At 44.1% G+C, this 15245-nt stretch overlaps 1 protein-coding gene across 3 annotated transcripts in view; it reads left to right on the plus strand.

Annotated features, from left to right (window-relative positions):
- The window catches only part of GRM1 (glutamate metabotropic receptor 1), a 189006-nt gene extending 174332 nt beyond the window's left edge, over positions 1 to 14674 (plus strand). The window contains exons 8-9 of one of the 3 annotated variants that reach the window (XM_054195398.1): positions 1989 to 2027; positions 3106 to 3166. In XM_054195398.1, coding sequence (XP_054051373.1) covers positions 1989 to 2027; positions 3106 to 3166 — 100 coding nt within the window. Of the gene's footprint in view, positions 1 to 1988; positions 2028 to 3105; positions 3167 to 13833 lie in introns of those variants that run through there. The other 2 variants (XM_054195397.1, XM_054195399.1) reach the window with 2 other exon arrangements.
- Positions 14675 to 15245: the final 571 nt, after the last annotated feature.

A 15245-nucleotide genomic window follows, 5' to 3' on the forward strand; every position in this document is an offset into this window, starting at 1 on the left:
TAACACAGCGTCCTGCACTTCAGTTATCTTGGACGCCAGACAGATTCATTCAATTTGTGTTTGTTTGGGGAGTCTGGATGAGCAGAGAGAGTAATTCCAGAGCAGAAGGTGAACGTTTCTAGTTTCATAGCTGTTCAGATATAAAACATTACGGATAGCAATTTACACTTTCCTACAATCCTGACACAGCTGTTTGCCTTGTGGGATGATTCATTTACACTTAAGAGAAAAAATAGTGGCAAGAGTGACTCTTCCCTCAGATCCTTTATATTCCTTGCTGCAGATTTCAACATGCCTGTTACCTACCCCGAGTGCTGAACGACTGGCTAGAAGCATTTTTCTGCTCCAAAGAACATAAAGTAAAGCAATTAATCCACTTCCTTCAGGAACCCTCTGCATTGCCACCCTGCTTCCTCTGCCAGATTCCCTCTTATTGCACCCAGGGATTCGTTAGAAAGCAGTTCAGACATTTTCATGATGGTATGCCAACTCCTCCTTCAAATGCACAGAAGATCCATCCTGCCTCTGGGCTGAGGATACAAATAACCATCCTTAACTCAGCAGGAATTGCCCTCGAGAAGACTGCCCCCAAAACGACCCATTAAGACCCATTAATCCTCACGTTGTAAAGATGGGCAGGCTACCTAATTTTTTGGTAACCAGAGAAACGTATGTGAAGTTCCCTCACTGACTGCAAGGCTGGGAGGGAAAGGTTACATTGTCATAATTAAGAATAGAAGGAAAAAAGAGAGGTACAGAGATCAGGGCTGTGCAGAATTAGCATAAACTTCTAGTAAGACAAAGCAAGCCTACAAGGATACTTCAAACTGAATGCTTCAAAAGCATGTATTATTATTTATGTAGTTGACGATGATTTGATAATTGCAAAATAATTCACTGAAGTATAACCAACACATGCACTACATTTCCCATTACACGATAAATCCAAATTTCTCTATAAATCCAAATCCAAATTCTACTGAAGCCTGAACCCTGAGATTTAGAGCTGATTTCTGTAGTGTACATGCTGTATATCACCATATAAGGTTCCCCCTTGACCTTGACCAAAAGGCAGACCACTGCTTTGATGGAGCTTGGCAGCATTTTAACTGCTGCCTCCCGCAGAACCCAAACCTGGCGAGGCATTTGGGGGTTGTTACATGTAATATCTGTGTTTGATTTTGGCTGAGGAGCGCAACTACAGCCACGGTAAGAAAAGAGCTCACTGTATTTTGAACATGTTAGGAAGCATTTTGGACTGCCTGAGGAAGCAGACTTCTTCCTTCCACATAGGATGTTTTCATGACAAGTCCTACAGATGCCCAAAGCTTGGAGAGCAAAATGCTCTGAACTCACTCCGGGGATACGTCTGAATAAGAAAAAATATGGGGAGGGGGGAAACAATGGATGCAGCTAAGCAAACCAGAACTGCAGTACTGCAGTAGCTGAGGGGTGATAGCTGGTAAAGCCTGTTGGCTCAGAAAGAGCCAGGTCCCGAGCACTGCTCTGAATCAAGTGTCTTCCACCTTTTCCAGGGTTCCTGAGCAGGGCTCTCCACCGTGCATACAGCACTGCGCCTGTGTGAAATACATTTAGAACTGGATTTTTCTCTCAGATAATTAACTGCATGTTGCTACTTGTTTTGTAAAATTAGTTCCTGTGACTGAATAAAGTACTAATCTCTGATTTTTAAGAAAGCAAGCAAAGAAACTAGAAAGCTCTTGTTCTGTCAATAGATGAAGAAAACTGTAGGTCTGTAGAAATGTTGGATATTCTGTGCAATCAGAATCTTAATAACCTCTGTAACTTTAATAGGGTGTAGGAAAGAGCATGGTAGCTAAGTTCCTAATTATGATCATCTTTAAATTGTCAAATCTCAGATATCTCCTTACACCTGGTAAGGAATTTAATTATTCTAGAGACTTCAAAGTGAGTAGGTTTACAAAATTGCTCAGCAGTATGTCTTATTTGTGTTTTATTCATAATAGTTCAGAAGTCATCTCAAGGCATCTACCTCTCCAAAATGGGTATGCATGTATTCTGTGTACATCACGCTGTGCTCCTGTGCTTTAGTATGTGATGAGAAGAATGGCTTGTTTGGCTCATTAGCAGCTGTACTGAGTACATAGTACATGCACATACCATCCATGAATCTGTTGTTTTGAGGTAAACAGAAGTCTGGCAAGCATGCACTATGATTGTTTGTTTGATGGGAAGAAATGCTGAATTTTGATTTGCATTTTATTTGCAATACAATGACAAGTTTTTTTTGCAGAAATTCATTGACGCATTCCATGTGCAAAACTATCTGAGATTTTTGTCAAAGCACGCGCGTGTGTGTATATATATTTTTATTGATACTGGGGAAGACAAATGAGAGCTTGCATCCACTTGATAGGGTAAGGAAGAGGAGAAAAATTAATCAGAAATTTTCTTATATTGGTGGCCAAGACTGCAATCTGCAATCCCTTTTGGAATTAGCATTGCAGATAGAGCATCTAGGAGACTCTTCATTCTGTGTCTACCTCAATAAGGCCAAATTTTCCACGAGAAAAAAGAAGCACATAATGTGAAATCACATATAGTGAAAGCTAGTGACTATTCAGCTAGAGCTAAAAATTGGAAGAAAGGAAACATTTAGGAAGGCAGATTATGGGAATAAGAGACAGGGAAAAGCAGGAGCTGAGTATATATTAAAAAGTCCATCAACACAGCCTTTTGGTGATGCTTTTGTAAATAAGATGCGAAAGGCAGATGCTCCTTTTTCATCATTTCACCCTGTGTTGGGAATACCAGGGCAGAAGTGACACTGACAGCTAAATGCACAGCAGCCCTTGCCATCTGGTATGTGAAGTGCATCAGGGCTCAGCAGAGGAAGCAGGGACAAACACCATGGGAACCTATTTTAAACAAAACCGGAGCCAAGGAGAAACCTGTGTGCAAGTCGAGGCGACTGGCACAATAAGCAAGAGGAGAAAAAATGGGAAAGCCCACAGTGACCCTTAGGCGAAGGTGAGGGACAGGCACCCTATTGAGTGGTATAGCCACCATGTGTGCACATGTGTATAACCACTCACTGGGTGTCTTTTTCTTTTCAATCTTCAGGAAGAGGCAGCCAGAGTTCTCGCCCACCAGCCAGTGTCCGTCGGCACATGTGCAGCTTTGAAAAATCCCACACTGCAGTGAATGTGTAAGAGAAGCTGCATGACAAAGAGTGGTTTTACCCCTTGCTTTCTCTTTCTCATTGGTTTATCATGTCTAATGATGGGACAAATGTGGTGCATGCCATTAAAGATGGGAAATTCGCTTATGTCCCCTGTTTCACACAATGCCTTAATCTGATTGTCCAGATGTGATGAAGAGGACACTGAACAATTTTTTTGCAGCTTTTACTTTTTTTTTTAAAGCCTTCAGTTTTATTTGTAAATGCCTACAAATTTGCAAATACATCTTTTTTTTTTGTACTAATTTTACCTTCTTTTTCCATTTACCCAACATTTTTTTTTCTTTTTACAGTTTTGCATGGAGATGACATTATCCTGCGTGCTTTTAACAACAATCTAGTGGCTGTCTCATGGCAAGACACCTTTGCTGTGCACAGCTCATGCTAACTGTGCTTGCTAGTGAACTGCTGCTGCAGAGCCAGCAGAGGGAACACAGAAAACACTGGTTGGGTAGAATTGGCAGAACAGGGAAACTGTGAGCAGGCACGCGTAAATAAGACTAGCAGAACCTGGCCTAGGAACAGTCGCCCTAAAGTGTCTTTAAACAGTAGCAGAGAAATATTTCCTGTTATAGTTTCTGAAAGACGTTCAGATTCTGCATATTCTCCATTCAATGAACAACAGCAGAGTTCAGCTCTTCAGAAAAAAGAAGTGCAATTACTGCCCTCTGAGCAAACACAAACCCGGTGGAGAAAATATGCTAGCTGTTGCAGAAACAGAAAGGCCTCGCCTCATTTCTTCCAGGACAGATTTATGCTCGTTTCCAGCTGATAAACTACGGATGTGAAACAGTCCTGCTCCCTGCCCCAGGGAAGGTTGTGCAGTGACTAGGTGGAAAGCTGCCTGTGATCCACTGACACAGCGTTTTGAGCAGCACCGTCTCTCTACGGCCAGAGATGCTGTTCAGCTCCTCTAATCAGAGACAAAGCGTTCTAGCTCTGTATATGCCTCTGACAGTCTATGCTGTTTGTGGACCGGTAGCAGTGATGTTAATTCAATCAAATGTGTCCCTCTGATTTGCAGATCAGAAGAAATACATACACTGCATCATATATTTGGAGCAGTAGTGATGGCTTTACAGGGCCTGTGCAGCAACCAGATTTGCCACCCTGAAAGGCAAGCTTTACAAAGCCAATGTAAGCAGCAGAACAAACATTTTGTTATTAGCTTCCAGTCTGACAACAATATGCCCTTCTTTTCTGATCTGAAACAAGTGTTACAGATTCCCAGGGCACAGATCTCCAATTGTCTGTCTGGAAAGACTGATGATGAGATGGCAGTCCAACACAGGCGTACCATTAGGAGGCAAAGGCGAATGCAACAACAGATTATATTCAAAAAGGACGGGCACAAGCTGTAAAACTCCTGAGCTCAGGGAAGGCTGAACCTCCTGCTTTTTGCATGACAACGCTTGGGATTTTTTTTTCAGCTTAGAAAAAAAAATCCTTATCCACATGAGCTCCTGAGAAACACCTCTGGTGGGACTCCAGGCAGTCAATGGGACTTCAAATGCTTGTGGCTGCTGCACAGATAAGAAAGGCTTTAAAAAGCATTGGAGCTTTTCAGACCTGCTGAGCATGAAGTGTATTATTTTGGCTTCTCCGCCCATCCCTGCTCCTCAGGCTTCCCTCTGCCTGCAGCCAGGGCTGATGCTTTCAGAGGCCTGTCAGTGCTGCACTGCGGCCACGGGAAGGGCACGTCGTCCATCAGTGACCAACTGCCTGAGCTCCCTGTGGCCACAAAGCCCAGGCTGAGCAGGCATGTGTCCATCATATCACCTGATGCCCGTCACCACCACCTGGCCTCTTGCCTTAGTCTCCGTCACCAGAACTGCAGCAGTTTGCGAGTTTGGATTTTCCTGAGGAAGCCCTGCTTTGCTACCTCAACATGCTAGAAATCGTCACGAGTGCTATGGTTTCCCTCACCTTCCAGTTACAAGAATTAGATGTAGGGACTTGAAACTACCTTGTGTTTTCAGGTACGCAATACTTAGCATCAGTTATTGCGCTAATGTTGATCTCCATTCTCCGTATGATCCTGGAGGTGGTCAGAAATGCAGAATCATGAAAATAGAGAATCACAAAAATTTATTATTGTATTAAAAAACTCATAAACATCAGCTTTGAGTTTCAGGGCTCTTTGCTTCTGGTGCTGCACATTTGTTACCATGGAAACTTTCAGATACACCCAGAAAACCCACAGGCTTTACCAGCTGCTTTATCTACTGCAGCATATTAGGGAGAGCTGTATATTACAAACGAGGGGCCTCATGACTAAGCTTCCTGTGGCAACTGCGTTAAATTTGCACTCAAAATGCTAGCATGTTAAGGCAAGGCTGATGGCATTTTGAACAGTGTTTAAACTGTTGGGAGTTTATGTTACTCTCAAGTATACCAGAGAATCTGACAAGTTCTAATGGGAGAAAGACCTCATTGACCGTTACCTCTGCAAGGACTGCACAATTTTTGGCAACAAATATCCAGAGCAACAGGCTTTTACCGGTTCATTAGGAATTTATTCCTCTTCTGATACAGCTATTGACTAGGAAATAGTATGGATTTTCAGTATAATTTGTCCCTTTTGTAATTTCATCTAGGTCTCTCAGCTGTGTGTGAAATACCTTCCAGCCTCGGTGCTAATGCCTTTCAGATGTCTGAAATCAAACTGAATATATTCATCTAATTTAGCTTTCTCTCACACACTCTCTTCTCTGTCCCCGACGGTTTTTTGTTCCTGTTCTGTATACAGCTTCCAGCTTGTCAATTTCTTTCTGATAAAAACCATGATGCCCCAAATCATTTTCTATCAGAGCCACAGAGGATTACAGAAAGCAAGGAAAAACCTCCAACTGTCTTAATTATTGTTAAACTGCATTCACAGGAAAGACCTCCTAAGCTCTGTACCATGGTGTGGTGCTTTTGAGTGGGCAACACAGAATTCATGGGCTTTTTCTGTGGTTTTATTATATTCAAAGTTCATTAATTAGTGTTTCTTATTCAACAGCAGCTCTAAATCTTTTTCTATGGTATTTCTTTTGATGCAATGTTTTTTGAAGGTTGTTGGTCTTCACAGCCTTCCAGTCCTACAGACTATTTTGTCGTATTTGTACCCACCTACACTTTTCCTAAATTAATTTCATTCTATCATTTTTTTTCCCGCATTCCTAAGCTTTCCAGGTCCCTTTGCTCAAAACATTGTGATTTTCAGTTTTCAGGTTCTATTAGCTGTGCTCCTTTTTGAGCCTGTATGAATAAATGCTTCAGTTCAGGTATTGTCATTGGCTGCGCTGTCATATACATTCATTCGAATGTGCAGCATGAGGCACAGCTTCAGATAACACAAGTGTGCTTCTCCATTGATACCAGAGGATCTGTGATGATTTACACCATGCTTTTTCTGTGCACTAACTTTAAAATCCTTAAAAAAAATTACAAAGGTGATCCAGTAGGATGTATTCATTCTGAATATTTGGTGAGGTTTACTCATTAACAACAAAATAAACAGACTCAAAAATCATTCACTAGTAAGACCACTTTTTAATTTCACTTTGATTTGCAGGTTTCTGATCTTCAATTCTTGAACACTGGAAGAATTTCCTTGCTATTTGGGACAAAATGTTTATTATCCTGAGCTTTGTATTACCTATTAGAATAAGTTGTTTTCTCCAAGCAACACACTAGTAGCTATTTAATTTTTTTTTTCCAAAATATTTAATGAACACACTGGTGGACAAATGTTTCTTCACTAATAATTAGATGGATGACTGAAATGTGACATAGCTTCCATATTTCAAAGGAGTCTAAAAATTTTTAGTAGTAATTATAATTAGTGGTCGGTGCTTTATATGCGTTATCAGCGTAATGTTCTCACACCTTTGTTGAGCTAGGTAAGTAAGATCTGTGATACATGCTAAAGTTGTAGGGCTTCAACTTGAAGCATTGCAGCGAGCATCTCTCTCTCCCCTCCCCCCCCCCAATTTACAGTTGTATAAAATAAGTGCCTATGAACATATATGTAATTGTTAAGTCCCAAAGTGAATAAAGCTATTTATTTAGGGATTTTTGGCTATATCTGAGCTGTTGGATTTGGGAGTACTTCCTTGCCCCTAGGACCAGGTATGAGCCTAACAGCAACCCAGTTCCACGGTAGCACAAGCGTAAAGTGTGTGACCCCACTCCTGGCTCCTGCTTTCCCCGTCTGGGTGACCAGGGCATAGAGGTGGCAGGGGGGGCTGGCACCCTCTGATCCTGCCCCAATGGTCTGACCCCAACCTGGGGACCCTGTGGATGGAAACCAGGATCACATCACAGGGCACTCAGGCACTGCATCCACCCTACAGACTGTATAATACTAACATTTCCATTTAAAAAAGAAAAATAAATCAGCAAAAAAAGTGTTATCAAATGGGTTGATGTACATTAGAAAGCCTATGTGTGTCTCAGATCAAAGTAATATTTAACTTTTGCAGCAGAGTAACAAAGGAAATGAATAGGTTAGGTTTACTTGGCATAAGCTAGTGGCAAGACGGAGGGTTGGAAAGGCAGCTCTGGACTTGTGCTCACTCATAACAACCCCAAGTCTCATCAGGTTCTGCCCCTGCGAGACCACCTGACAGCGTTATTTTTTCCTGTGTTTTGTGCAGCAGTTTCCATCATACATTTAAAGCAGCTCTCTAATTTACATAGAACGTTGTGTCCCATGCCTAAGGCAATTTTGTCCTAAAAAAAAATTGTGAGGGGAGCAACAAGGAAAAGTTAGTTCAGGATTCAAATTTCCAGCAACACAAGTGGGAGGTTAAAGTTTGCTCTAATCATACAGCACCACAGAAAGCATTGGAGTCGCACTGTGAGAACTACTGTAAGGTCCTCTTATCACCGAGATAGAGATTACAGTGTAAATGGGCTAAGGCTGAAATCGGTTTGTGATCCTTTTTCTCCTTTTAGGTGATAATATCAGGCAAAAAACCTGAGCATACACCAGAGAGGGACTGTGGTCGATGATGGCTCCCTCACTCTTGGGTGAGCCACAGAGAGGTTAAGCCTGGGTTAGTAAAAGAGACGAGTCCTTAGAAGAAATGCTCCAAAAATTAGGCTTGCAGGAACATGCTAACCAGGGTGGCCTGCTCTGCTGATGAGCAGCAGGACTGACTGCTGCAGCTCCAAGAGGAGCGTCCTCTTCAGCACCGGGAGAGAGCACTATCCTGCATTAAAACGAGTTCACTCCCTTAATCAAACTTCATGGCCCAGTGGCCTTACTGAAATGGAGACAATAATGGAAGAGACCTTGGGATACAAGCAAAGCACCTGCAATGTGCTGCTGTGCAGGTACTAGCCTTAAATTTTAAGCTTGTTAGCATGGGTCCTGGGAACAGTGAGGCCGCAGTGGGACACAGCTTTGCTCAGGCTCATTACCGCTTCCTACATGACTACAGGGTTGGAGAAAGCTTGTGGTCGGCTAACTGCCTTTCGGTGGGCAGGGCAGAAATTCCTCTGCTGGCTTCCCTAGGAGGGCATCTGTCAGCACCTCTGTTTGGGCTGAGGAAGGTTTTGTCTGATGCACAGATTTTGGATGGGGCCTTTCCTTTGCTCTGCTTCCCCACCATCTCTGTGTAAGTGCACAGGGACAGCCCTGCACGTGCTGCTTTCTGGAGCACAGTTGTCAGGTGGCCGGTAACTGTGCCCCACTCTGTAAATGTGGGAGCATCATTTGTTGGCTGGGCGGTACATGACACTGGCCTCATCTGGTTGCCGGTAAGATAGTTCAGGGTTTGGTTTGGACCTAATTTTTGCTGACAAAGTTGATAGGCGCTTCTCTGGTTGCACTTAATGTTCATTCCTAAGATTTTATCTTCGTAGAAGGGACCACTAGGTTATCCCAATGCTTCCTGCTGGATGGGGCATTGCAGTTAACTGTAGTGACTACCAGAAGGGAGGTTTGGCCAAAGCAACAGTCTGACAATGAAAGAAAGTGAACATATATCACTTCTCCTATAACCCCTTACACTGGTTAATTGCCGTTGCTGCTTTAAAAAAACCCGCCTTACATCATAAATCTGTGCTCCGAATCTTGTCAAACACCACCAGGCTTGGCCCAAATGACTGTATCCCTCATCTCAGCACACTTAAGATGCTCCCTCAGCTCATGGCCGCTTGGAGAAGATAACAGACCACAACTCTGGCATCCTAGAGGGATGAAACGGGATGAACTCTAACAGATCAAGGAATGTCCCGTCCTTTTTAACTGGAAGGGCTCTTTCTGAAGCACTTTGCCTGACTATGTCTCTAGCTGTTTCACTCTGGCAGTGATAAACACTACATCAGATGAGAAGCCATTTCCCAACATGTCAGTTCGTAAAGTTAACCTCATCAGAGCACATATTACTCCGTTTAACCACTTCATGTGGTATCAATTAGGGATTGTTATGCATAAAATGTTCAAGGCAAAAAAGAGAAAGGTTCAGGTACACAGGACGGAAAGTTCATCTAATTCTCTATGCTCTGGATCTCAGGCTAGTTCTTCACTGGTGAAAGGATCAGAGAGTTGCACGGACTAGATTACCTAGATTACTAGATTACTAGACTACTGGGGCAATCATCTTCCACCTCACAAGCATTCAGCCTCTAAGATGTAAAGAAACCTCTACTATCCAATGTCTAAAGTAAGACATCTTCAGGACCCCGCAGTGTGGGGAGGAACCACCTGTCGTGGGGTGCTTAGACTCAACATTGCTCCAACAAAGCCAACAAGGTCGGATCCTTCAGGCACTGGCAGGAGCAGGACTCTGTTCTTGGCCTGTGACTGGACTTGAGTCTGGGGCACTCCTAGTCACAAGCAAGAGCAGGATTTTGGACAGCTGGAGATACTAATGAACAGTGAGCCATGAAACAAGCTCTAGGCATGTCCTACAGCTGGGCAGGGGTATTCTGGACCACAGTCTCAGATTTGGGTACATCAGTTCTTTTGAAGACTTCTACAAGTAACTGTTAAGGTCTGAAGTTGTTTCCTGGATTGTTTATAATCATCAGCTGAAAGTGTATGAAAATGACTGCCACAGAGTCATGCAGAGAGTACATTGTAAAGATCAATGCATGTATTAAAAACAACACTTTGAATTACCCAAAATAGTGACAGATCTGCTCATGGAAATAACAAAAATTCACACAAGAAATATACTTATGTCTATCCCCCCAGAATACAAAAATCCTAGACAAAGCTGTGGTGAAAATGGAGAAACAGCAGCCAAATTCAATGCATGTCCTTGCCTATAAAGCAAAAGGAAGCCCATCTTATGTGTTGATAGGATATCCAAGAACCTGTACGAACATTTAGGCTAGATCCAACAATTTGAAGAAATACTACTTGGAGCGTTACACTGGGCATACACGACCACAAACCTTAAGATCCCTTGAGATTCCAAGGAGTTCACTTTTAGACAGTAACTGTGAAATCTAAATCCTATGGGAAATTGTATAAAGGAGAGAGAAAGTTAGGAAAGGCATATAAATACACGATGGACGTGAAATGGTAACCGCCCTGTTGATAAAAGCAAGAAAATACCAGTTAGTCCCACCTCATCACTGTGCAATTGAACATCACCTTTTCAGTACCTCAACTGTGATCCGGCTTGGTGCCCTCTCCTGCCTTTGTGTGGAAAAATCATCCCTTCTCCCATTTTACCAGGCAGATTATTTTGATCTTCACCTTCTCTCACTGATCCTTCCTTCAAAAAAGAAGGTGACAATCACTTAGCAAATGGTGACCATGCATCCCACATGCAGTCAGGATTGTCATCGTCGCTTTGCCCAAGTGAGTTGATTCCTAAATCGCTGAGACCCAGTTCAGGTCTGAGTTTTTCCAGCCCCATCTTCACTTTTTGTCTAAATGTCAATTAATGCCATGCAAGATGGCTGCTTTTTGTTCCAGGATACCAAGAGTTTTTCTTCCCTGTTAATTGTTAATTCTGCCTGAATGGGTCAATCTTGGTGTGACACCCTACCAGCTGTCCGGCAAGACAAGAGCCCAGGTATTTCTATGACAGTCCCAAACGTGACTCATTAACAGGCTAATGGTGCACGGACACAGCAAGGAGAGCAAGTTGAGGGAAAGAGCTGGAACATGAGACGGAGGTGAACAGTAACAGAAAACATAGATTTCCTAGTGGAAATCGCCAGGTTGGCCCCACGAGAGCCACTGAGGCTCTAAAGCTATTTAACACAAGGTCATGGGAGTGATGAGCAGTAAGGTCTGGCAAGCAGAGGCAAGGCGCTTCGGCAGCACCATCTTTCCCCGAAGAGCAAGTCGGTCACAGACAAATCCTGATTGAGCGGTTTGTTCATGTTTGGGTGCTGCAGTCCCGGCGCGGTTTGATTGGGCTCCAGTAAGTACATTATGGAGAGTGCCACAGAGGAAATAAGTCAGAAGAGCAGAATTTGAGAGTAAGGGGGAGGAAAATGAACTGAATAGAAGGAAGATCTGAAGACAGAGGTAGTGAGTTCCTTAAAATAGCAGTGCTTGCCTTTGATGTAAAATACAAAATCTTGGGAACAAAATGAGATAGAGACCAAACAGATGGTGTGAGGAGGGATTCAAAAGTGAGATGACGCACCAGAGCTAGATATGAAGAAGTAAATGATGCAGAAGTGGACTTAGCATATGAGAGAGCAGATAATAATTTTTTTTTCCAGAAAAGCCCTTTGCTGTATTTGTAAGCTACAGCATCAGCAAAATACAATATGAGAGCACTTGACTTATTTTCTTCTCTACAAGAAGAGACTTGTTTTGAAGTTAAAGCAGACATAATATGTTTCTGTGTGAAGAGTTTGTAGATCTTGGTATGTTAAAATATTACTTGAAAAATCTTTCACGCCCAACAGTTACACTCATTTGCTTATCTCCATAGCACTTCAAAAAAAAATGTCATACCACAGCTCAAAATGGGAATACTTCTAAACCTTCATTCTTATCTTTTCATTGATCACTATAATATAGAGGTTTCATTCTCCTGCTGGGAACACGGCTTTTTTTCCCACTAGGTTAAGGCTGTAAAGCCAAACAGCTCCAGGTCCTACCAACTACATGCTTTGGGGAGTTATGAATTGTTTAGATCAGCCCTTTCTTGTGGGCCAGTTCCCACAGAGGTGGTGAGTCACAGGTCCAGCGGTTGGAGTCTGGAGTTGGAGATGAACTTCCCAGCTTGGATCCATCTCAAATTCTTTTTTTCTCCAGGAATATTTACTGCTCAGCAGAAAAGTGCCACATTGTCATGTACGTTTCTTTTCCATTTTGCCAGATTTACAACTTTATCTGTGTTGTACCAGTTTCTTCCAGCTATCACAAAGTCAGTCAATTATTTTTTTTTTACAAAATTCAACTGGCAATTATTTGCTCCCTGAAAAAGAGAAGCCTGGGAGTCTGAGCACGGAAAAGCAAAATACTTAGAACAATATTGCAGGCTGTATGTAAGGAAAGCGATCTCCCCTGTTGTGTGCAGTAGCAGGAGGCAACGCTGCTGTGCCAGCCTCCCACCCGCACTACAATCACAGGGTCTGAAATTTAATCCTTTGTTTACTTCTGCCCCCCGAGGGATGAAACCCTGAGATAAAGCTGCTTCACATAAATCATCTCAGAATTTGTCTCTGGTTTCCACATAGGTATATTATAATTTTTGAATGATCTCTACCACCTGGCCTGCAATTAAACAATTGCTTGGTCCTCTTAAGCACTGCTCAGCTCCCTGTCCCACCAGCTGCTAATGAGATACCACTCTGAGTGCCGCTCCCTGCCGCTCCCTGCAAAGGTACAGGGAAATGCCAAAAAACCTGCTCTTCCTCAGGGACAGACCTGACCCTCGAGTCCTCACTCAGCCAATCAGCCCAGCATTTTCATGGGATCCAGCCCGCGTGTGGAGTCGGAGGGTTTGACTCGCCATGATCGTGTCGCTGCTTGTTCTTCCACCCACACAAACCAACTGTTTTCAATCCCAGCATTTTATCCTGGTTTGTAAATAACAGTCGCTCGGGAAGAAATGTGTTTGCTTCCTACCTGATGGCGGCCCTGGGAGTCCTTCATTTCTGTTCCTAAGTGCAAAGAAGGGCCAGGGAATGAAAAGGGAAGGAGGGGTTAGTAACAATTCCTCTCTCTACCCAGAGTGTCAAAGGGCTAAGGCTGTGGGTTGTTTTTCTTCCAACAGCTGGGAAATATTTCCTATAAGCTGTAAATCAGGCTTAATTAAAGCTCTTCCTGCGACTTCTTTCCCCTTTTTTTTCTTCCCCCCTGCAAGGTGGCGTGAGCAAACCTAGATACAAAATGACATATCAAGAGTCCTCAACACACAGCCAGCCCTCCCAGAGCCCTTCCCGTGGGCCAGGTTTTCCAGGCTGGCTGTAGGGTGGGTAACCAGCAGGGAGTAATTGCTTATGGATGAAAATCACAGTAATCGCTGCTGTTAAAAGACGCTGTTGTTTCCTTCCGTAGTATTTTTGGGAGGACACGAAGAACTCAAGGGGGGAGGCTTATTAATGAGGCAAAGTATTTTTGTAGGCTTGTTTGTTATACTGCCTGTGTCTGCGTAATGTAAATGCAAATAAACCCATCTTTATTTTATTCATAGTTCTAATGGAAAGTCTGTGTCATGGTCTGAACCAGGTGGAAGACAAGCTCCCAAGGGGGAACATACGTGGCACAGACTCTCAGTGCATGTGAAGAGCCAGGAGACAGGGTGCAATCAGACAGCGGTGATCAAACCCCTCACTAAAAGCTACCACGGCCAAAGCAAGAGCCTGACTTTTACCGACATCAGCAGTAAGACTCTGTACAATGTGGCGGAGGAAGAAGATAGAGACCCTGTTCGCCTCAACCAGCCCAGCAGCCCCTCCATGGTGGTGCACAGGCGGGTGGCGACAACCCCCCCGCTGCAGGCCACAGCGGAGGAGACTCACCTCTTCTTGCCCGATCAGTCCCCCAAGACCCTGCCCCTGCAGCCACGGTCTCTCATGGACCAGCTGCAAGGAGTGGTCAACAAGTTTGCCACAGGCATCCCCGACTTCAACCCCGTCCTCCCCACACCCGGCCTGGGGAACGGCGTGCGGCCCCCCTACCAGCCCCCCCCGCCGCCGCAGCCACCCCTGCCGCCTCTCCAGGTGGCCGCCTTCAGCGAGGAGCCCCTGTCCCCCCCGGCCGAGGAAGCAGAGAGCGAGAAGCTGAAGCTTATTCAGGGATACGTCTACGAGAAGAACCCAGAGGAGGAGGAGGATGAGGAGCCGGCGACCAGCAAACTGACTCTGGAAGACTCTCCGGCGCTGACACCCCCGTCGCCTTTCCGGGATTCGGTGGCTTCGGGCAGCTCCGTGCCCAGCTCCCCTGTCTCGGAGTCGGTGCTCTGCACCCCCCCAGATATGACTTATGCCTCTGTCATCCTGAGGGATTATAAGCAAAGCTCATCCACCCTGTAGACGCTGAGAGAGACGAGAAGGACTTTGGCAGCTGCCTGCTGGGAGGCCCTGGGGAGACAAGTTTCCCAGGGCTGGAGGGAGAGCGAGCAGAAAAGAAAGTCACATACGACAGGGCAAAAACTTCATCCTGCACTTCAATAAATAAAAGGAAAGAAAAAGAAAAAAAAAATCCATTCTGAGGGCTCAAAATTCTCTAGCTGTTAAAAACAAAAATACAGTACTTTGAGGAAATGATAGGAAACCATAACAAAGCACAAACCCAAGAGACAAGTTCTATAGCAAAAAAATGAATAAACCCACAGGAAAAAAAAAATAATAAAAATCACACTTGGTCACACCGTCTCTTGGCAATGCTTGAAAAGGACTCTGGGAAGTGTGACCTGGAGAAATCATTAGCACATCTCATGACTGCTGTCTGTCTGCTGTGGACGCAACGCGCCCCGGAGCTGGCAGGGCGGGGTGTGGTGGGGAGGAATGAAGCTACTTGTGTATGAGACATAATATGCATAAAATTTTTTTTTTCCTGGTTTCTACAGGTGGTATAACTGCGTAACGTTTGGGGGAGAGGAGC

The sequence above is a fragment of the Rissa tridactyla genome, chromosome 3, assembly GCF_028500815.1.
Source record: "Rissa tridactyla isolate bRisTri1 chromosome 3, bRisTri1.patW.cur.20221130, whole genome shotgun sequence".
NCBI lineage: Eukaryota > Metazoa > Chordata > Aves > Charadriiformes > Laridae > Rissa > Rissa tridactyla.